Source organism: Chionomys nivalis, chromosome 6, assembly GCF_950005125.1.
Source record: "Chionomys nivalis chromosome 6, mChiNiv1.1, whole genome shotgun sequence".
In the NCBI taxonomy this organism is placed as follows: Eukaryota; Metazoa; Chordata; class Mammalia; order Rodentia; family Cricetidae; genus Chionomys; species Chionomys nivalis.
In genome coordinates, this window is record NC_080091.1 from 49,340,074 (window position 1) to 49,363,246 (window position 23,173).

Consider the following 23,173-nt stretch of genomic DNA (forward strand, 5'->3'; position numbering starts at 1 on the left):
ACTAGCTGGCTTTGCTATGTTTCTGGACAAGGCTGCTTGAAACAAGGGACCTTCCAAGGGCTGGGGATGATCAGTGTTAATCTGGGTCTAAGGAAAATAGGATGGTAGGGCCACCTCATTTTTAAGGGCAAACAACTACCATTGAAAAGCTTATGATTCTGTGAGTGGAATGAACGTAGCTCCCTCCCTCTGCCCTGCTCCTTCAACAAGACTGCTCTGTAGAGAGCTGAGTCTTTCTCTCTTCTCTCTGCCTGGGAGCTTTCAGTAAAGCTTGCAAGTTTCCAGGTCCTGCTAGTACAGCTGGTAGGGGAGATTTGGCTGTCCCCTATGGAGCCTAGATTTCCCACAATTTCCACTATAAAATGACAGTGTTCATTTTGTGACAATGATGTCCAAGCTAAACTTGAAATGTCTATTGCATTAAAACAATTTCACACTCATTCCTGAATCTCGAAGGATCTCTTTCAAGACCTCCTTACTTTCATTGGAACGCGACAGAAGAATTTGCAGCTCCCCAAAGAGTGAATCACTACTTTGAACAAAGGACAATTTGAAAAGGGAGAGAATGGCTTCTCACAATGGCCTAAATCCATACTCAAAGAAAAGGACCTAGGGCATGTGGACTTGGAGAGACACAATACACATTGTCAGGAACAAAGATGCTTAACTGAGCAGTAGCCATTTTCAGAAAAGTCTCTGAAGGTTAGCAGAGGGAGGGAGGAAGCAAGGAAGAGAGAGGGGAGGAGAGAGGAGGAGGGGGAAGAAGAGAGGAGGAGAAGGAAGGAGAGAGGAGGAGAGGGAAGGAAAGAGGAGGTTTTCCCTATCCCGGGTGGTAAAATTCTAGAATGAATAGAAAACAACAAGAAGTGTGGATGGGGGATAAGACCCTTGAGAGCATTTCTCCAGTCTCTTTAATTTATTGTTTTAATAACATTTCAATACCCTTTACAACTTTTCGGCATCAAGTTTGCAAAGCGTGTTCATCTAAACACCACTCACTGGGATGTATTAGGTTTTCTTCAATACTTAAACTCCTTTAGGATCTTAAATACCACCTTGACACTCCTGGTGGAGAACAGGTGAGAGCGGATGCTAAGTTCGGGTAAGTGAGCAGAATCTCCAGTGTGCCTGAGTATGGGAATGTGATTCCTCCACCCGCCTCATGGACTCAACACTCCATCATGGTCCTTGCCTTTACTCTAGCACTTTCCTGCAGTTTAGGAGAGCAAACAGGGCATTGGGATTTTTCCTGCACTGGTTCAAGCTTGACATTTATTTATTTACTTATTTATTACCTGCCTCATCTTTCTGAACTTCGGAAAGAAAGCACTGGTCATTTTCCCAGTCTGGGGAAGAAGGAATGAGATACAAAGCGTTCCTTGGTAGGAGGACATTGTTTAAGAATGCCACACCTCTGAGCTACAATAGCTTTAATTTGCTGTGCTTTGCTGCATATTACTTATACTTTATCCCAAAGAAACTTATAAGCACCTTAGGTGTAGACATCAGGTACAAGGATGTCTTTTATGCTTCCCTATGATTCTGTATTGTATCAATAAGAGAATTTTGGTGAAAAAACTCTCAGTAACTCTTTACCAGTTTTTTAGTGATTGTGTAATTATAATAGGATATTTAAAGAGGAGTTGTACTGACTGGTTTTGTGTGTCAGCTTGGCACAAGCTAGAGTCATCAGAGAGGAAGGAGCCTCAGTTGAGGAAATGCCTCCATGAGATCCAGCTGTAAGGCATTTTCTCAATAGTGATCAAAGGGGGAGGGCCCAGTCCATGGTGGGTGATGCCATCCCTTTGTTGCTAGTCCTGGGTTCTAAAAGAAGGTAGGTTGAGCAAGCCATGGGAAGCAAGCCAGTAAAGCAGTTTTCCTCATGGCCTCTGCATCATCTCCAGCCTCCAGATTCCAGCCCTGCTTATGTTCCTATTCTGACTCCTTCCAGTGATAGACTATGATCTGGAAATGTCAACCAAATAAACCCTTTCCTCCCCAACTTGCATTTTGGTCATGATGTTTCATCACATCAATAGAAACCCTAAGACAGGAGTTGCCCAATTACAAACAAATGGGTTAATAAACTATGGTACATTCCATGAGTGGAACATTATACAGAAACTGAAACTGTGTACTGAAAGAATTCTTAAGGAGGCACTGTTTTGACCTTGGAACCCAGCACATAGATCCTAATACTTGCCTTAAAAGGAACAAAGATCTTATCTTTCGAATCCCTGGCCCATACTTCCAGGAACCAGGAAAGTCCCTAAATATGCTATTCTTCCTTTTTGTCTTCTATAGTTTAGCTTTTTGATAGCTGTTCTTATTAACTGAACTGTATCAACCAGGATGTGTGGGTTTTGGAGGGGAGGGGCATAAAAGACAAAGATTGGTGAGGCTCAGAGCTGCAGGATTGGGACAAGTTCCCCATGCTACTGCCAGCCAGCAATATAGACTTTTTATGTGGCTTGAAGGATGTCCATGTATATTCTCTGGTGAAGTTATCTGGGACAGTGGGACACTGGGAGCCTCAGATCTCCTGGGCTGATAGTGTGGGGATCAGACAGCACTCTGAGACATTCCAGTGCCTCAGGAAATTCTCCCACCTCTGCTCCTGTTGGCCCAGAGGCTCCTGTCATCTCCACCATAAATAGGAAACTACAGAAAGTTACCTGATCTATTCCCTCCAGAGTCGAGTCTAAGCCTGCTTATGGTATCTCCTGCATAGGACACTTAGAAAAAGCCAGAAAGGGTCCAGGATTCAAGTGAGATGTCACCAGATCCCTGATTTCAGTCTGCGGTGGTGGCTACCCCTAGTTGTCTTTGTTGCTGCCTGTCTGTGTATCTCTATGTGTTTCTCTCAGTTCTGTTGATTGGAGAAGCAGTTATAAAATGGGAGGGGGAGAAAGCAGTTCCAAGACACAGTTGAAGTGCATGTTAAAATATTTCAGAGAGGGTTTCATAGATGACGATGGATATATTGACCAGCGGTTACTCTAGTGTGAGATCCACCCCTCTGACTTAAGACGTGTACCCCCTGTTGGGGACACGAATCCTTCTGGCTTATCCAGATCACCCAGAGAAACTCAAAACCACTACTTGCCCTCTCAGTCCTATTGAAGAAAATTGACTTCCCCCACTCTGTATGTCTCAGCATGGCCCTTGTCCCACAAAGATGGTATACAAAGTGATCCCACCACTGAATGCTGCATTATGGGAGCTCAGGCTAGCCAAACCACTGATGGCTCTGGCTGCAGTGGGCACCTACCACTCTTAAGTGTAAACTGCTCAGTAGAGCCAGCCCTCTTCTTTAAGGGGTAAAGTGGCATAATAAATTATTCTCTTGAGTCACTATGTTTTCAACGGACTTTTTATGTAACAATGGATAACAGAGATAAATTGTCTGGGGCATCATCAGCAAAGACTACATAAGGACAACATATATGACGGATTTTCTAGAACTGATGAATAACCTAAAGTGGCGAGGTGGAGGAAGAAACTGGAGGTCTTTCTTTCAGTTGCTCACCAATGGGGAGTCAAGGAAGCAGCTGTTTCTGGATGTTTCCCACCTCTTTTGGTTCTTTTACTGTTGTGCTTAGTTTCCTTATTGAAAAGCAATGTGGTATTCTAGAAAACACCCCATGTTTATGGTCTAGGAGCATCCTAGACAAATCTCAACTGTCATCTACATTGCATAACAACAGGCCCAGTCCTCTCAAAAGACCGTGTCTGCCCAGGTGTCCTTCACAGAACTTGGGATGTTCTGACTCTTGCCATCTAGTTTGCAAAGTATGTTCATCTAAACACCATCTACTGGATATGCTAGGTTTTCTCTAATACTTAAAGCTCCTTCCCCACAGATTTTGCCCTCAACTGGTGGAAGCCATCTTACCTCAAAGGTCCCAGCACTCTCATTTACCTCAGGAATGATCCAGAGCCAGCGATGGGTAGATTCAGGTGTGCTAATGTTGATGTTAGCACAAGAGGAGTCACTCCGTAAGGACGTTTATTCACCAAGACTCTCTTCTCACGGAACAGCTCATGATTACGGACGTTGGAAGTTCACAGCTTTCTTTGGCTGCACTTCCTTACTTAGCCAGTATTTCTCATTCCCTAAGTGGTTGATCTCCAAACAAAATTCCCCTCATAAATCCCATGTCATAAATTCCAGTCTCAGACACATACTTTCTTTTAAATTCCTCTTGGAGGTCCAAACTGTGCTGAGGTGAGAAGCTGAAATTGCCTAGCATGAGTGTATCCAACAGACTCAACAAATGGTAACAGCTCTCCTCACCTCATTATTGCTGTAAAGTGGGAAAGATGCGAGGAATTTCTTTCAACATGAAAGGTACTCAAGCAAAGTTTTCTACACTCAGTATATAAAGACAAAGGAAGTAGTCAAGGGGACACTGACTTTTAAAAGCGGGGCTATTAATATTCATACTTATTGTATGGAGTAACTAAAAGCTGTGCTAGTAGTATTGATGAGTTCTCTAGAAGACACCCTGAGTAGGGGGACTCAAGACCTCTCCACTTGGTGACAAGCATGGATTAGTCTCTGCCTTCCCAGGCTGTCCTCAGAATAGAGTTCAGTAAAAAAAAGACATGATATACCTGCTGCAAAAAGCATAGTAGATAGGTTCATTTTTTCAAAAGAATCACACTTCAAAAAGATGCCCAGGCTACAGGATAGCCTGTGTATATCTTCATCACTGGGTATGTACATGTCTGTCCTTACCCTACTTCTCACCAATAGACCGGAGAGTAACTGTAGAAGATGTCAGAACCACAGTATCCTGAGCTAAGCAGAGAGAGACTAGAGGCTCCATGCTCCATCCTAACCTGCTGTCCCAGCAACAAGATGCCCTCTGCTGTGGTTTCAGTGTGTCTCTTAAATTCCATATATTAGAAGTTTAATCAGTGGTACAGTGTGTTGAGAGGTGGGGTCTTTAAGATGTGACAAAGTCAGCCGCCCTCAGGAACTCAGCAGCCCTGGGTGTGCGCACAAGATCAAGCCAGTTGGCATGCTAGCAGGAAGCAGGCAGGTCCCTAGCAGCCCTCACCCCTAACTGAGGAGCTATTGATGGGGGATAGTTTCTAGGGGAGGGAGAGTTAGTGTTTCAAGGGTGTGGCCCCTGCTGGCTGGACCTTACTTCTGTGGATGGACCCACACTCAGGAGTATATGGGCAGCACCAATTGGACTTACTGGGTTATTAAAATGAAAAAAGAGGGTATGGAATTGGGAGGGAATGGCAAGTTGAGTGAGAGGAGTTGGGGATAAATAGAATCAAAATATATTTTATGACATTCTCAAAGTATAAAAATACAATGTTAAAAATAATTAACAATGTTATTGGAGTTTTGCTTCCATCAGTTATGCATGCTATTATCACAGAGTGGGTGAGCCATCCTGGAAGTGGTTTTCTCCTAAGGGGAGGAGGAAAGCTACTTCCTCCTTCCTCTCCATCCATGAACCCTCTCATCTTCTGCCTTGGGGTGGCACAAGAAAGCCTTTGCCAGGCCATGGCACCTTGGTGTCAGGCTTCTAAGCTTCAGTGTTGATAAGAAAATTTCTTCTTTTTATAAATCTTATAGCAACACAAAATAGACAATAGCCCTCTGCACTTTGGCCCAGCGTTTCCAGTGACCAGGATGTTGTACGGGGGCAGGGGTATGCTTCCCAGGATCTGCCAGCGGCATGCACATATTTCCTGCCTGCCCTAGGCAGCATTTCTGAGCCTAAGAGGACTGGCTGGCATGACTCTCATCTTTTCTGGCTGCCCATTTGTGGGTAACCAATCAGTTTTTATGTGACTGGCTGCCTGGGAGTGTATTCTGTCTCAGAGAAGTCAATGGGAAGTGAGCCTGCTTCACACGGGTATTATAATACCACTCCATTTGGTGTCTGGATATTAAGTGAATTATGAGACGTCTTGACACTTCTCCTAATTGTGAGCAGATGGACTCACAGGTACTCACACCAAAAGTCAGATTCAGTTACTTTGGTCATTAACACGGTTTATTATTGGCACACTTACCAGTAAAGCATACATAAAATACAGCTGTTTTATGACACACGGAGCCACTGTGTCTTTACACGTATAGAGGAACATATTAATATGCAAATGGAAAAATTAGTTCTTTTATAAAGCTTCACATAAATACAATGAACTTGCCCCAAAAGAAAAGTTCCCATGAAAGAACCATGTGAAGGATTTACAAAATATTATACAAGAACTATAGCATGAAAAAAAAAAACCAACCACCAACTCAGTCAACTCAGATACAATTAAAAAAAGAAGAAATACAAAAAGTTTCAGATTTATTAAGCTTTCCACAAAATTAATGGATTACATGGCTTGAAAATATTTGGACCCACAGCGAGTTCACAAATGCATACACTTCCCAGGGTCCATTTGTCTCTGTGTACATAGTAAAATCTACCCATATATCTTTGAGGATTCCTTGTTTCAGTACTTGGCCTAAACTGAAACAACTCAGACTCAAGAACCAATTAGGGTCGGCTTGCCAGAAACTCACCTCGCTGTGTCTTCTTGGGTTTTCCAGTGGAAAACCAATGGAAAGTAAAGGGGGGGGAAATACATTTAAATTACTTTCCCAAAACAGATTTTCTTTTCTTTTCTTTTTTACTGAAACAAGAAACTCTCAAATGCAAGTCAAAAAGCAGAAAATATTTTACAATATTAAAAAGTCATCTCTAGTTGGGGGTCAGCATGTGACTGTGATCCTGAGCACGTTCGGACAGCATGGCCTTCGGTAGGTGCATGGACAGGAAGTTGAACACAAAGAGGGAGGGAAGACCGTGCCAGGAGGTGCAATAGCCTCTGCTGCTGCCAATTACTGCCAGGGACAGTGTCTGTACTTGGTGTGAAGGCCTCCAAGGAGAGGCCACGGAGGCTCATTTGAACAATCCTCTCAATTAAAAAACGGAAAAAAAAAATCGCAAGAAAGAAAACCAGGTCATTATGTTTAGAAATAGATTTTTGCATGGAAACGTTTTGTTTGTGTGGGTTTAAATTTCACCTCTTTCCTCTCCTGATAGAAAATTGCGACTGGAATTCTACCCCACTGGGCCTATGGGACAGTGGAATCAGGTGCCGGGCAGGCCCATCTTACTGGGAAGCCTGGGGTGGGGGGTTTTCTGATTTGGTCTCTTGCGTGGCGGGAGGTTTACTGTTCCACGGGCTGTTGTTCCCCAGGGCAGGTGAATTGGTGAAGTCTTCCTCGTCGTCCATGCCGTTGGCCGCATCATACTGCGTGTTTTCTAATCTAGTGATTAGCCTTTCGTCCTCGTCCCCAAACTCACCTCCCATCAGAGTTGGCTCTCCTACCACCATCACATCCTGTGAACAGCAGCTGACATTATTACAGGGAAACCTTAGGGGAGAGAAGCTCAGCTTAAAACAACACCGGGAGGCGCTCGGGGGACCTAGGACAGACACACTCATGTGCGCTGTACAACCGGGTCAAGTCTCAATGTCGGGGGGGCCGAGACGCATATTGGATTTCTACAGGAAATAAACATCGCCTCCTGATGTGTAACAACCACGCGAGTTTATGTCCTTAGTGCGCAGCCTGACACCGGAGAACGAGCAATGCTAGCAATCTGCAGAAATAAAAAAATGGATTTTTCAAAATTAAAAAAATCCACGCTTGGAACTTGCTGACCCGGGGCACTTCTGAGAGGGCAATAGAACCTTTTTTGACAAAACCTTTCAAAAATCGCCACTTTCACTGAGGGCTGGTGAGTGTCCCTGTCATCTTGCAGAGAGCTGGGACACACGAATACATAAGGTACCTTCCTACAATACCCATACAACTCATTCCAAATGGTATTCTCGGTCCCCAGGATGATACACATTTTAATTGAAGACAGAATCCCTCTCTTTTCTACTCTGCCAGGTCCTCTTATACAGCCAATATCCTTGACATCCTGCTACTTAATTATGGTAATTAATTTAGGTAAAGTTTTCGATAAAAACAATGTTCACACTGATTTGACAATTTGCATAGCTAATTAAGTCATTAGCAAAAACCTGCTGATTGCCAACAAGCCCTGAATTTACCATCTGTTATTTCATGGTGCCTGTCACCTATCTCCACACAGGCAACCCTGCTACCAATCTGGGCAGTAAAGAGAACCAGTCTGTCCAGCTGGTCCCATAAAAGAAAGATGAAGAGCGAGCTAATTATAATTACACCGATGGAGCTGGCAGTCATTAGGGATGGGGACGAGCAAGAAGAATCCGAGTAATCACTCCTTTAAGTACAAATTGTCCTTCCATGCAAACAAGAAAGCTACCTACTATAGCTGGGAGCTCCTGGAGAAGCCACAGCTGGAGCAGCCTGGGCCTGGGGTAGGGGCAGGGATACACACAAGACACAGCTCCAGCGTCTTTGTTCAAAGGGGATTGATTATATAGGAATGTGACCCAGGTGTGGGGCAGGCTAGCTCTCTTCTGGATAGGAGCCGAGCAGCATTTTACTTAAAGGTTCAAGGCTTGAGGAGGGCGTGTTACTCTCAGCCTCCAGGAAGCAACAAAAAGTTTTGCTAGGCCAGCAGCATGGAGTGATGGGTATGCAGCTCTTTGCAGCAAAGTTAATTCAGTAAAACGTTTGACCCCTGGGCATTTTTTTCTAAAACCTTGGGGAGTTTTGCCTAGCCTCTGGACAAGGGAGCAACGTTCTCTGATACCATCTAGAACTATGAAGGTGTCTCTTGAACAAACTCCTTAGTTAGCACCTTGTCTATTCCGGGATGGAAAACCCTGTTTTGATTAGTCCTTCCCTGCATCCTTCTTTATTTGGATGAGATGATTCCCCACACTATGTTTTTTGACTAGTCATTCTTGTGAACTGGTAGGTTTTTTTTAAAGGAGAAATGGCCCAGGTGAAGTAAATACATAAAATGTGAGCTTGGTTAACTCAGCAATAGAGGTACTGCTAAGGGTACTGGCCAGATACTGAACTGGGTGCTTCCAAGAGAGTGTTCACTAGGCAACCACGAGCCAGAAGTGACACTGGCATGTAAGGAGACTCATGAGGACTCTTAAGATGAGATGCAGAATAGGCACTGTCTTTCTGACTGGGAAGAAGAGCCCCATGGTTTTAAATGGAATGTAGACACTGCACAGACGTGTGAACATTATTCAGTTAGCAGAGGCTGGCTACCATTTCACTCACGGGAGTTCGAGGGTAAGAGAGTGACACTTAGGTACAGGCAATTAGGAGGCTGTACTTATGATGAACAAAAGGAGGCAGAAAGGATAGGAAGGGAAAGATTGGCAGAGCTCAGCATGAGGATTAATGAACACACTTGGATGGATGGACGTGGGGGACATGCATCGCGTGTCGCCGGGCAGGAGAGGACCATAGAACCAACTATGTGGGTCTGTGTTAGTACTGTGATTCCAAGGCCATCAAGAGAAGCTGCAAGAATATGGAGAAGCAAAGGAGGTGTGGGAAGCAGAGGGGAAATGGAAGTGGCTGGTTTCAGCGTGTCTTTAGAAGGAAAGTCCCCAGCACTGCAGATGTGCTCTCTGCATTAGAAAATGACATCCATGCAAGAAAAAAAAAACCCAATAGGCGTGTAGTGGTTTGAGTGTCTCCAGGGGGGCTCTAGCATAGGCTTGTAATATGTGGAGAGCCCCACCTTATGCCCACACACCAGAAAAAGCTGGAAAAGATGCCCGGGTGTACGTGTTTGTATATGTGCTGTGTTTCAGAGAGCTGCTACATTGGCTTTGTTGGTTCTTCTAAAAAATATTCTTAATTAGAAGCATAACTCTGTGTGTGTGTGCATGTGCGTGTGCTGTGCATGCGTGCGTGTGGTTTAGTTGACCGACAGGTGACTAACGAATAAAAAGAACTTTAGACTTTCTACGCACATGGTGCTGGAGGCCATTTAGAGAGTTCTTTGAACTCTATTTGGTTTCTCTTTGGTTCCTTTCACACATTTACAGAAGTACGGTGCTGCTCTTCCCCAGCTGTCTCTGCTTGCTATTGTCACACAAAGTAAGAGGAGATAGGCTGTTCATTCCAGGTTGCTGCTAGCTAGGGGATGTGAAATGCAAGTCCCCATCCCCATGGTGAGAGTGGTGAGAGTGACTTTCCTTCCCATGTCCAGCCTTTGTGACACACTGGGGGTGCAAGAATCCACCTGAGAGGAGCCCACATACCCTTGGTTCCCCCATGAGGCTGACCTCTGCTCCTGAGCTAGGAGCTTGGAGGTGCCACCAGCTTTTGCCCATTTCACACCTTCTCACTAATCCCCCGTGCAAGGACCACCAACCTCTGAGGAGGACTGGAAGTGACTCCTTTCAGGGCCCCTCAATGCTTCTCCTTAAATTGGCCAGAAGGGGTCACTGCTGTAGAATGACACAGGTCTCCATCCCTCCCAGGGTTGAGGCTGCAGTTCGGGATGGCTCCTAGCCCCTGCTCATGAAGTGAGAAGCAGAATCCAAGGGTTAAACCCTAGTCCTGGCCACACACATGCACACACGCACACATACACGGTTGCTGCAGAATCTCTGCAGTTCAGACTGTGGCCATTGGACCAGGCAGCTGACACCTGCAGATCATTTCTAGTCAAACAATAAGATGATGTTGATCCAGTCAAAAGTGCTTAAAAAGATGTGGTCACTCTTGCTTAAAATCCATTGAACTTGAAGACACTTAAGAGTCTGTGCATATTCTTAACTTGACTTTCTTCCTGCTTCTCCCGGTCATCTGCAGTTTCTATTTAGTGACAATACCTTAAAATGCATGGTACAGGAACACTCTCTATTTAGTGGTGCCTTGCGCACACGAAATCCACACCTGTGAGAACTACCCCAACGCATTTCTTGGTTTAGAGAATAGGAGGATCGTGGAGTAGAAAAACTTACAGGCTTGCTAAAGTGGAAATGATTCCACTCAGCCAGGTAGGCTAAAATATATAAGGTACACATTCACTCTCAACTTTTACACCATGGCAAACATCACTAACAGACGGGCTCCCAAGTACTCCCTGCCAGAATCCTTGTCTATGTGGTGTGCTCTGTGAGCCGGCATGAAAGAGGGAACTGCTTGGTCATGCCCAAGTTAAGAAGTGAGTTCTTTAATGACAAGGACTCTTTGGCCTTGTTTTTAAATTTTTTTTTTCATCTCGGGGTTGTTAGTCCCCTGTGTAGTACCATATCCAATAGGGTCTTAGAGAATGCTTGAGGAGCTGACCTAAATTCCTTCAGTAGTCATACTTTTCAGCCGTGGCGCCCTGGTTCCAGAATTCTCTGAAGTTCCTTTTCTTTGTTTGCTAGAGGAAACTAACAAATGTTAGCTTCCAAACCCAGGAGTAGATGAATACATGGGCTGTGTATGTGAGCATTTTTAGTCCATTTTTTTAGATGGGGACATTTTCTCCATTCTCCAGTCATGTTCCGGTGTAACAGGAACAGGTACAACTCTTTGGTGATTTAATAAGAAAACACAGATTTTGCTCTGCCGACTTTTCCCCTCTGGTCGTCAGGCATGGTCTATTCAGAGGATAAAGGACTACTTGGAAACTCATTGTACTACTTAAGAATAATAATTCTTAGTGGTCTTAAAACTGAAATAACCTTTCAGTACCCAGGGGCTGTTATTTCTACTATCCCCCTCTCTCTAATGCAGTGAACATGGAAACCACACACATGTTTATGGAAGAGAGGAAGAGTTCCAGAAACTCAAGGACTCCCTGAGCACTGGGATTATTTTGTCTAAAGAGAATGGACCGGTAAGAAGTTGGCCAAGGTGCAGATTAGAGAGGCACATTTGCAAGTGGGGAATTTCCAGACACAAGGTTGCTCTTACGGAAAGAGATGAAGCAGGATCAGAAAGAGGCTGGCAAGGACAGCAGATAGAGAGCGAGTGGAAAGGGTAAGGAAGCCACAACACGGGAAAGGCGTGTACCTCCAAAGTCTCAGTGTCAAGGAAGGGTCAAATGCCTGGTTACAGTCATGAGCATGGGTAGAGAACCCATAAGGAACCATGGCAAGTGGTGGCAGCAAGTGTTCGTAAGACAGGAGTATGTGAAAGTGACAGGCTAACACCGCAATGAGGATGTAGAGGCAGGAAAAGCCATGATTCAGTTCGAGAAGAATCAACCGGGAATGAAGAAAGCCTTGCAGTCTACTCTCTTTGGACACTACCTTCAAGGCTCAGCTTCAAAGTTTCATCCAGCACCCCTTGCAAGTGGCCTTTGTCCAGGCCCAGAAATGAAAGGAAGAGGTCAAGGGCCAAAAGAGGTAAGATCAAGCCAGGGGCTGGCTCTACATGAGTTAGTGATCCACCAGACAAAAGTTTACTGAGCTGCACTTCTAGTGGCTGCAAACTAATTGCCTGGCTCTTAAATACGAGGGAGGCCCACGCTGGGAAGGCCCAGGCAAATTACAGTATGGGGCTGGAGCTCAGGGGACCAGTTTCCAGGGGCATATTGGGTCTCCAAGGCTGCAGTTGAGAGGCCTTAATATGCCACCAGGCATGCTGCTAAGTGATGCTTTAATTAAACCCTGAGTGCCATGTCTCCTGCCAGTGACTCTGATGGCTTTTTAATTCAGGTCCCATCACAGCACGGACTCTTAATATTCCCTCCTAATTCCTCTCTCGCAGGGGACGTTACCATGGTAGGATTTGTACCTCTTGTACCATCCCACCCCGTTCCTGCAGTGCTCCTCCTCCCGCCACCAAACTACTCAGAACCCTTCTTTCTTTTCCTTTTTCTTTTTTTAAGTTCGGAGAGGAATCCCAGCCCCCTGAGTTGGGTGAAGAGAAAGGGAAGGCTTCAGGCCTAAGAGCAAACAGAGACTTACAGGTACCTGGCTGGACAGGCTCAGGCTCGCAGCCGGGGCCTTCTTCTTGCTGCCCGCACTGTTGGTGGTATTCCCGGCGCTGCTGTTCGAGGTGCTGCTGGTGGAGTTTTTTCTTTTTCTCCTTTTGGTTGTCGGTTGCCTTGTGGGTTCTGCTGTAATAGGGAAAAGGGGAGAGGGTTGGGCTCCAGGGCAATAGTACGAGGCAACCCTAAGCACGGTGTCCTTCCGGTGGTGCTCTTTTCACCCATTTAAAAAGGAAGCTATTTAAAATTTCCCCATTTTGTGTAATCTAAAAATAACAATAAAAGAAAATGGTTGATTTGTTTCTAGCACAAAATTTGTGAAACTCTTTTCTTCTGCACATCGCTATGGCATGATTTTTATTTAAATGCTTGGTCTATTTATGTATCTGTGACTCACTTATAGTAATGTATAGTACTGTAAAAGCAAGCTACAGGTACCATTTATCATAATTGAACTTTAAAATATTTTTACCAGTAGAAAAGTTAGGAACTAGTCTACTTTTTCTCTTTGTAACAAAGGAAGCAAGGACCTCAGAAGACTCAAGGTGTCAACAAAGTGTTAACTCTAGACAGATACTGGCAAAGTACCCGTGTCTCATGGCAGCCTCCCTTTCTTACACCTTGATATCCTCGGCTGCCTCAGCCTTGGTGAAACTGGGGTTTCTCGGGTGTGTAGGAACACCCAGTAGTTTGGACTCTGGTCTTTAATAAAGACTACTTATTAACTTGAAGATTCTTAGAAAGAATGTTTCAGTATGGCATAACAAGAAAGTGAAGGAAACTAGACTTCTTCAAGAAAGGCATATTCAAATAGTGAAAAATATTTGGGGCTTGAATAACGGGACGACTATTTACTGGGAAAACACGATCCATTGCACTGTGTGGTAGGGATTATTAATTTACTTCTCTCTTTTGTTCTGTATTGAGATATGTCCAATGCAGTACCACCCATATACACATCCATATACACATAATAAATATATCTTTAGAGAGTTCTACATATTTATGCTCCAGATCACGATGGGATTACTCGTGGCAACCAACCCTTCCCGATGAATGTTTCATCATCATAGTTTTCCTTCTGATAGCCCTTCATCCCCAGAACATCCGAGAGCATATTTACAAAGGTAGTGAAGGACAGGGCATACCTGGCGGGGCCACCATCCGCTGCCACTTCTGAAACAGGCAGGTCTTCAGGCAGTCTCTGGGACTGAGGTTGTAGGTTTTGTGTCTCGACATCAGTTCCTGCATTGGCTCCAGTATTACACACAACTGCAAGGAATTCAGAGTCACCGGTGTTCAGCTACTTGATCATATTAATTACAATAATAATTCTAACAGCTGGAATCCATTAGCCAGCTTAAGGGTTCTTTTTGCTTTTTTGCTGGTTTTGATTTTCTCTATGTAAGTTTGAAGGGAAAGACTTATTAGCCACCTTGAGTATACCCACTTAATGGAGTATCATTTATAACATGGTGTTACAGCTGAGTGTGATCACGCACACACATGCATGGACACACACACACACGTACACACACACACGTACACACACACACACACACACACACACACACACTCTTGTACAGCCTTGGGGCTGGACACAGCTCTGTAATGAATTCAGCGGTTTCTCCCCGAGTAAAGGCAAAGCCCTTTTCCATGGAGCGCACTGCTCCGATTTCAGCTCTGGCTTCTGGCTGCTGTTCTTGTTTGTGTAACCGCACACAGTTCATGCCAGTGCTGGTTTACACGGGTTATCTGGTGGGGAGATGCATCTTTTAAAGTTTGCAGAGCAAGCTGATGCTTCTTGATGCCGATTCTCATCAAAGTAGATAATGAACACTAGATGTGTTTTTACTCATATGCTCACTTTCATGCCTATTTCACCCATGAAGATTGCGTACGAAGCACAGGTCTGTAGCCACTCCATGTGGGGGAAATTCACTCTGACTCTCTATTTGTAACCTTGTCGAGTCCTTTATTTAGCTTTTTAACTTGACTTTGGTCCAAAACATGTGTTGACAAATATTGAATGAAACAAAAAGACAAAGTTGACCATAGACTCTTGGATTTTTTGGTTGCAGGCATGTCAGGATACCATGGTACTGAAAGCACCATACCTATTAGGACAAAGCCTGTGACTTGGAATGAACTATCCATCAGACTTGGGGGCTACAGTGATGCAAATATTAGCATATGCCTGCACCTGTGCAAATCATGGTTGCCTTAGGAAAGGCATATGTGCAGCCCCTGGCTTTCCCCATCAACCCTCACCTGCAGCACGTCCCCCTCGGAGGTGTTCTGCTCCCTGAGTCTTGTTAGCTCCTCTTTCTGGCCAATGTCTGCCTCATCCTTGAAAATACAGAGAAGGCTGCTGGCTGTGCTCCCCCCCCCCCCATCTCCCAGTGTAAGCTGCAGTGGTGTCCCTTTGAATCTCCCATTGCATCCAGCCCTTGCTGCCTCACAGACTTCCGCTGCCTTTGAAGTCTCCTTTCCACTGTGTTATAGATTCTTGGAATGCTGACACTTTGCCTTTTACCTCCATGTCCCAGTTTTGGCTCCAAAGAACAGATGCATTTAAGGAGCAATTCTTCGAAAGACCACAAGACAGTTCCAGGCCCAGAGAGCAGTCTAAGGAATGCGTCCATTACAACCATGTGATCTGATGACTGAAAACACAGACTTTTATGTCCAGTCCCTTCTCCTCACATAGTCTGCACGTGCGGCCCTGAAGACACATTTAAAAACCCCTTACTTGCATAAGATTCTATAACTTACTACTAGAGTTTCAGGTCCTCTGCCCCACAGAGTCTGGGTTTCACAAGGAAATCCTCTGCCATGTTTACAGTTAATGTCCAATTCCTTCCTCATTTCTTCTACCTTCCCAAGTTTCCCCCCAAGTCTAAGCAGAATCAAGAAGAACATTACCTAGAAAGATTTCACTTGCTAATGACAGGTTTGCTAAATTTACTAACTCTTTGGGAAAAGGGAGGCTCGAAAAAAATTTAATATTTATTTATTTATTATACATTAGGGTTTTGCCTGCATGTAATTCTGTATGAGGGTGTCAGATACCCAAGAACTGAAGTTACAGACAGTTGTGAACTGCCATGTGGGTGCTGGGAATTGAACCTGGGTACTTTGGAAGAGCAGCCAATGTCTTAACTGCTGAACCATCTCTCCAGCCCCAAGAGAGGAGATTTTGAAGCCTGAGCAATGCACATACTATGTCTAGCACAGAAATGACAAACCCTCCCTCCTGGCTCTTGAGTGACCACCATTATAGATCCCTGAAGTAATATGGATTTGCTTGTTAGATCTTCATTCTGCAGACCTTCATACTTAATTTAGGTCCCCTCTGAAATCTAAAATGCCAGAAAAGAGCAGTCAGTAAAAGGGACAGGATTCTCTTGCACTCAGCTCTTTAGTCCAACATGGTGAGGGCTCCGTGTGTGCCTTTTCCTATGCAGAACACAGCTGGGACAGATGCCACAATGGTCTCTACTGGCAGATCTGAGAACCAATCAGTCCTCAGAGCAGAGCCAGGTCACATTCAGGCAGACTCCGAGACATTTAGAGCCATGATTATTGCAAGAGAATCTTTCAGAGAAATCACAGAGACTAGGAAACAGTTTTTTTTTTTAATTTTTTCTTTTTTTTTTTTTTTATTTTTCGAGACGGGGTTTCTCCGTAGCTTTTTGGTTCCTGTCCTGGAACTAGCTCTTCTAGACCAGGCTGGCCTCGAACTCACAGAGATCCGCCTGCCTCTGCCTCCCGAGTGCTGGGATTAAAGGCGTGCACCACCACTGCCTGGCTAGGAAACAGTTTTTATAAATAAAAGGTAATAAAAAGGAAATGTTTTCAGATCATTTTCTTTCCATTCATCTCTTTCAGCTGTCCATGCAATCATGACGACTGTGAAAGGTCCAGGTCAGCGGAACACACCGGGAAGTCTCAGTATGGGCTCCGACTGTCATCAGGTGTCTGTCCTTGCCACATGGCTGAACCGCTCTGCAGAACACACACACACCCTGTACTGTGAGAGCCTGAGCTAAAGTGTCTTTCACACAAGCCTCTGTGCTGCAAGTGTGGTGAAATGCCTGTTAGGAAGCACAGCACGGACAGCGAACGCCACACCCCATCTCTTGACATCAACACACATTCATTGAGCTTCACACTAGGCTTTTGTGTTGGGGACACAAAGAATGAGAATTACCTTCTGCCCTCCAGGAACACACTGTCCCCTTAGAAATGATTTAAACAGCTTAAGAAATCTACCCTGGGCTCACAGTTCAAGTGTCCCACGAAATCACCTCCTTTTGACAAAACTATTTTTCATTACACGACAGACCGGATGACAAAGATGACCTGCTTGGACCCAGGAAAGGTGACTAGCTGATCCAGCAGGGTACAGGGTTGGAGAGCTACACTCACAGAACTGTGAACTCATGTTCTTTTACCCTGGCTCTCCTCTCTGGATATTGGGATTTTTTTATTTCCCCAGAAGCTAATCCTTAGAAAATCTCTCTCTTCCACTTTAATGGGAAAATATCTTTCTATCATAGTAACCCATCCCAAAAAAGAGCGTGTATCTTTTGCATGCTAATCAAGAATCCGCACAGTGGAGAGGTCCTGGGCTGGAAAGGCAGGTCCACCCCTTTATTCATGTATGTAGATAAGGCATTATGTCTGCGGTGCTGATGCAGCGGCTTTGCAAGGCTGTGTGCTGTAGGTGGCAGAACTATCTCAGATAAGAGCCAGTCTCCTAAGCAGTGAGGCATCACATCCTGTCAGCAAAAAGCCCTGCAACTGTTATAACATTAAAATCGGGAAAAGGGTTGGGGAAGGAGGTTTCTGTTGGATCTAACCAGTTCTTGGAGTTGCGATCCATGCTCTTTCCGATGTTTTAGAACATCTTGAGAATGTGGTTTGGAAGTTGTTGAATCTACCATAGTTCCACCCACTGATTCTAGCTGAGCGTTCCTCTTTTTATAAGTATGAGCCAGACCACACGGCTTGTTTTTCCTATGCTGCATGTATGCATACACACATACACATGCACGCACGCGCACACACGTGAATGGATTGAACTCAGCATAATAATACAAAATCATTGATTTGGAAGAATGGTTTTCTAGCAAAGTTACACCTGCTACCAAGTTCCCAGTGTGTAAAAAGAATGGTAACAGCCAACATGTCTGCAGCAACATCTGCAGCGGCATGCATGCAGGGCTGTAGTTTAAGTTTTTATTCTACAGTGGTACTGAACAGTATTTTTTGGAATCTCGGGCTACTGTGGAAAGGGTAGGAGCAGCAAGGCTCAAGAGGAGACTGGGCCTTGAATATATGTTAATATGAAACCTTTCAACATGTGTGGCTGCCTAGGTCAGTTAGCACCCTAAATAAGGTCACTGTCTATCTTCAAAAGGTTTAAAGGATGCCACTTTACAGATTTAGAGAGAGGGTAGACTAGGCTTGCTCTGCATGCTTCTATTCTGACTTCGTGGGGTCCTGACATGGGGATTTGCTGAGTGAACAGATGCATGGATGGATGGGCCACGTAGTGAAGCCAGGTTAACAGCAAAGAGTCATTTGTCAGTAGAAGACAAATCAGGCACAGTCCTGTGGGCTTAGAAGTGATCCATCTAGTCATCCAATAAATGACTGATTGCTCCTTTAGTGCAGAAAGCCGGACCCAGCTGCACGTGTCTACGCAGGCTGGGTAGGGAGGATCTGGGTGATTCTCAAGATTCCTGCAATTTTATATTAGCAGAGAGCCTAGAAAATGTGGATAGTGTGCTTCTTTTTCATCTAATAGTTCTCCTGGAGGATTCTGATTATTCAGCGGCACATTTGCCCTCATTTGCAGAGTTGAAGAAATAAGTGGCACTTGTCAGTGTTGGCCTTGAACTACAATGAAACTGGCGTCCTGGAGTCAGTATGTGGTTGCTACTATCTGCCACCAGCATTTCAATCTTACCCCTTTTTAAACATGTATATTTGGGTTATGTGTGTGTGTGTGTTTGTGTCTATGTGTGTGTGTGTGTGTGTGTGTATTTGTGTCTATGTGTGTGTGTGTTTGTGTCTATGTGTGTGCCTGTGGGTGAGTGCAGGTGTATTTGTGCTGCACTATGGCCCATCTGTAGACATCAGAGGACAACCTCAGGTTTAAGTTCTCCCCTTCCATTTTTATTTGAAGCATGATCTCTCTCTGCCTTGTTGGTTGCTGCCTACCTGTGACATGCCAACTGGTTCATGAGCTCGTTTCCCATTTCATCATAAGATCACTGGACTTTAAATTGATTAATTAATTCATGTGTGTGTTTGTGTTGTGAGCATTGTACTTGTGCAACGATCAGAAGACAGCTTGTGGGGTTAGTCATCTCTTTTTGTCACCTGGGTCAGTAGCCTTGGTGGCAAGCAACTTTGTCCATTAAGTTATCTCACTGGCCCCACATTGAGTTGTTTTTGTTTTTTTAATGTGAGTGTTGGGGATCAAACTCAAGTCCTTCCATTTGTATGGCAAGTGAGTTACCCACTGAGCCAGCACCCTAGTTTCTACCCACTTCTTATATCCAGGTCTTTGCAAGGACGCAAGGACGCTAGGTGAATACCTTATTCAGGCTTCCGCTTAGACTTTTTTCTTATATATAAACCTTCCCCTCTCCTTTCCAGTCATCAAAAAGAGATGTGGCGAAACTATGTTCTATGTGCCATATCTGGCCACTCTTTACAGCTCTCGTGTACTATAACAAAGATTGTGCACTGTAACAAAGAGGACCAGTTGGATCAGATCCATATGATGCACAGACCCATAACCATGTGCTATCTTGCCATTTCGAGGAAGTTTGTTGGCCCTTGTTCTGAACAGTGCTATCCTAAGGAGGAAGATTACAAATGGCTTGTCATGTCTCCATGACAGTGCAGGAGCAGAAACAGATCACCACCCAATCCACTGCTCCTTTCATTGAGAATGATTTGCTTTTAAAAACAACACAGTCTGATGAACTAGATAAGGCACTTAGTAGCATAGTTGATTTGTGATGGAAAAAAAAAATCTCTTTATCTTGCAATGCCCCAGTAGGGCTTTGCTGTTGCACCTAGCTCTGCTCTGAAAAGCTACACATGACTCCCAGCAGTCTGAGCCTCTAATGTCATCGAAGGTCCAACTCAAATCCCACCCTGACTCTGATCAACCTCACTGCAAGGGTTTCCTTTGCCCCCGTGACACTTATCATTATTATTTTCTATAATTCCAGCACTTCCATTGGCATTGGGATTTTTTTCCTTGTGGAGTTGGTCATGTCCTTTTCTATGTTTTACTTTTCTTATTTAACATGGTAATAGGTATATTCAAATATTTGTTGAGTCATAACGTGGTAATAGCTATGGAGCACCCGGTCTAAGTCTCTCCCTGGAGTACAGACCTAGCTCATGCTAATTTTATCATTAACCTTCACCACTTCTTGGCCCACTTTTACAGGTGAGGGAGTTCGACCCAGAGCAAGTAAGTCATCCAGAATTAATAATAAAGGCTGCGGCTATTTTAATGCTGCTAAGGTGACAGCGCTTTCTGAAGGGCAGGACAAAGGTTTGGTTGAGTTTGCCTGGCTCCATCACTGTTCTCCTGACTCCTAACTGCTGTTCTGTTTCCCTATGAGAACACGGACATGAATTGCTTAACTGCTGGAAAGACGCAGACCCCAAAGTCTTTCATCAGCCCTCCCTAACTTTATTCATGTGGCATGAATCTGTATACAGAGGAGAGACATTGGGACAGAATCAGGCATTAGACCCAGATTGACTTAGGTCAAATCTCCCACACCTGACATTAGCTAACTACGTGTTCTTACCTGAGGTCTTCAGACTCCTTTAATCTGTTTCTTCATCTGCAAATGGGAATACACAGTACTACTCAGATGGCTTGAAAGAGCTAGGGCAAGCTCTTGTTGCAGAGTCAGGGACAAGTCAAGTACTCAAAAGGTGGACGCTGGTGTTATGGAGATTTCTTTGCACATCCCCTTTGAGGCAGGGGGATGATATACCCCGGGGCTGGTAAGCTATTCTGTGATGCTAATCACATGGTCTCTCTGGGACTTAGAGGGTCCTTGTGTATAAACCTCTAGGGTTTATACATTAATCGGGTACTTGACATTTTACTAACCAAGGTCTGAAAACCACCCCTGTGGAGACTTCAGCCATAGATACAGAAGGTTGACTCTACAAGCCCCAGTCCTTTTTCCCGGTCTCTCATTCCTCTGTCTAAATTGGAACTAGATAGATCTATTAAGAAGGTGCGGGGAGTCATTAAGGAATATTCTTCAACAAGTTGCGAAACACACTATTTAAGAGCACATTAGAAGAAGATAATGCGTGGAATTTAAAAGAAAAAAGTGACAGAAACAAAGCTGAAAAAAAGCAAACAGTTGCCCACCAGCAGCAGAAGCAAATGAGTCCCAGACCTTGGTCCCCACACCCACTCTGCCCAGAAAGGAGAAACAGCCAGCAGAGGAAATAACTTCGCCTTCCAAGCTCTGCAATTCCGAACATCAGATTATGATTTGAGTTTATTTCCTGATAGGATTAAAGGTAGATTGGTTGTCAAATTCAAAATATCTTCCTTTTTATCTGAAGCTTCAACCAGGAGAGCCTTTGCCTTTTTTCAATTGTTTTTTCAATTGATTATTCATGCAAGTTATCTTATCCAATGGGCCCTTCAGAGTGGGGGCCGGTGCTACTAGGGAGAGGAGGTTGTAGTAGTGGCTGCTTCACTAGACAGCAGCTGCCACTCTGGTCTTAAAGGGACCATTTTCTTTCCTCCCCAAAGCCAGTAGACTGAATATTTCTATATCTATTCTTGATCTCACTCTGAAGACCGCTGCCTCTTGACCACTGAGGCTACTGATGGAACCTCCAGTTCACCCAGAGGAGGTGTGGTCTGGCTGCTTTGCCCCTGGAGATCCTGCATCTCTTAGACCCACGAAGCATGTAGGGGAATGGGAGGGAGAATCGAGATGGTCTTTCTAACCCTTCCCATGGTCATAATTTATCTGTGGGATCTTTCGGCATGGACCTTCCCTCTACAGTGTTTGGATTTTCCCCTCTTCCAGCCCTGCATGGAGGCAGATCCTGGGTGTCATTTCCCAAGGAACTTCAAATAAGGTTTGGTCTATTGGAAACCACATGAGGTATATTCCTAGGACTGTGGGTCTGAATTATACAGACTGTGAGCCTACTACTACAGAGATATATCTCTCGGGTCTTGAGGAGGCTGGATGTCTGGAGGCAAGCGGTAAGCAGGGCCATCTGCTATTCTGAACACTGACAAGAACCCTTGTGCTTTTGCGATGTTGATGGCTCCAGCATCTTTGGTGTTCCTTTTACCTTCCCAGTCTCTATCCTGCACGCTCCACATGCCCTCTCGCTGTATGTGACTCTGTGCCAGCTCCTAGTGTTAGCAGGACACCAGTCATTGGGTTGAGGGCACACCTGAAATCCAACAGGATTTATGTTGAGATCCTTTAATCACATCTGCAAAGATCCCGTTTCCAGGATCATGTGCCAAAATTCCAGGTGAACTTGAAAATTTGAAGAACTCTACTATCTTAAAAAATGAGTGCAAGTGAACATACTATCTGAAGTACAGGTCACATCTGCAGCAGCTCCCAGCACCCAGGACCATGACCTCTATGTCCAGCCTCTATTAGGCAACCTGCCAGGAGCTCTGCCTGCCTTTGAACCTGTAGCCCAGGAGTCACCTTGGCTCATCTTCCTCTGACTGCTTGTTTAAGCAAGTATTTTTACAATCAATCCTCCATATAAAACCTAACCAGTAAACTGGCCATTATAAATTTCCATTTTTCCTGGGTGGACCTTGCTTCACCTGCACGGTTTATAAGACATTTAGCAATCTGCAAAAGAGCAAAGGATGACTTTGTGGGTGTTTGGAGCCTCATGCATCTGCATTGCCTTGGGCTTAAATTCCGGCACCTAACAAATGGGTGACTTTGAGGAAAGTCCCAAGGCTCTTGGTGTTGGGGTTTCTGCACGGTCAAAGTTGGCCGAGCATTAGCACCTCACCAACTAGATAGGAAAAGAAGCAACAATGAACTTAACCAAGTCCTAGCATATGGAAAATGCTTCGTATGTTTATTGTGACTGAGGAATAACCACACCAGTATGCCCTTGGTGTCACAGAGTACCGTTCAAACATGTCAGGACATATCTGTTACATGTAAATGTGTGTGTGTTCATATGCATGTGTATATTCACACCCACACACCCACACACGCACACCCTGA

At 44.6% G+C, this 23,173-nt stretch overlaps 1 protein-coding gene across 10 annotated transcripts in view; it reads right to left on the bottom strand.

Annotated features, from left to right (window-relative positions):
* Positions 1-6,017: 6,017 nt before the first annotated feature.
* Ldb2 (LIM domain binding 2) overlaps positions 6,018-23,173 on the bottom strand; it is a 336,977-nt gene continuing 319,821 nt past the window's right edge. Inside the window, exons 6-9 of one of the 10 annotated variants that reach the window (XM_057772915.1) lie at positions 14,024-14,147; positions 12,853-13,004; positions 10,317-10,459; positions 7,302-7,381 (exon numbers count right to left, since the gene is read on the bottom strand). In XM_057772915.1, coding sequence (XP_057628898.1) covers positions 10,355-10,459; positions 12,853-13,004; positions 14,024-14,147 — 381 coding nt within the window. In that variant the 3' untranslated portion in view covers positions 7,302-7,381; positions 10,317-10,354. Of the gene's footprint in view, positions 7,632-10,316; positions 10,460-12,852; positions 13,005-14,023; positions 14,148-23,173 lie in introns of all 10 variants that reach the window. The other 9 variants (XM_057772917.1, XM_057772914.1, XM_057772916.1 and 6 more) reach the window with 9 other exon arrangements.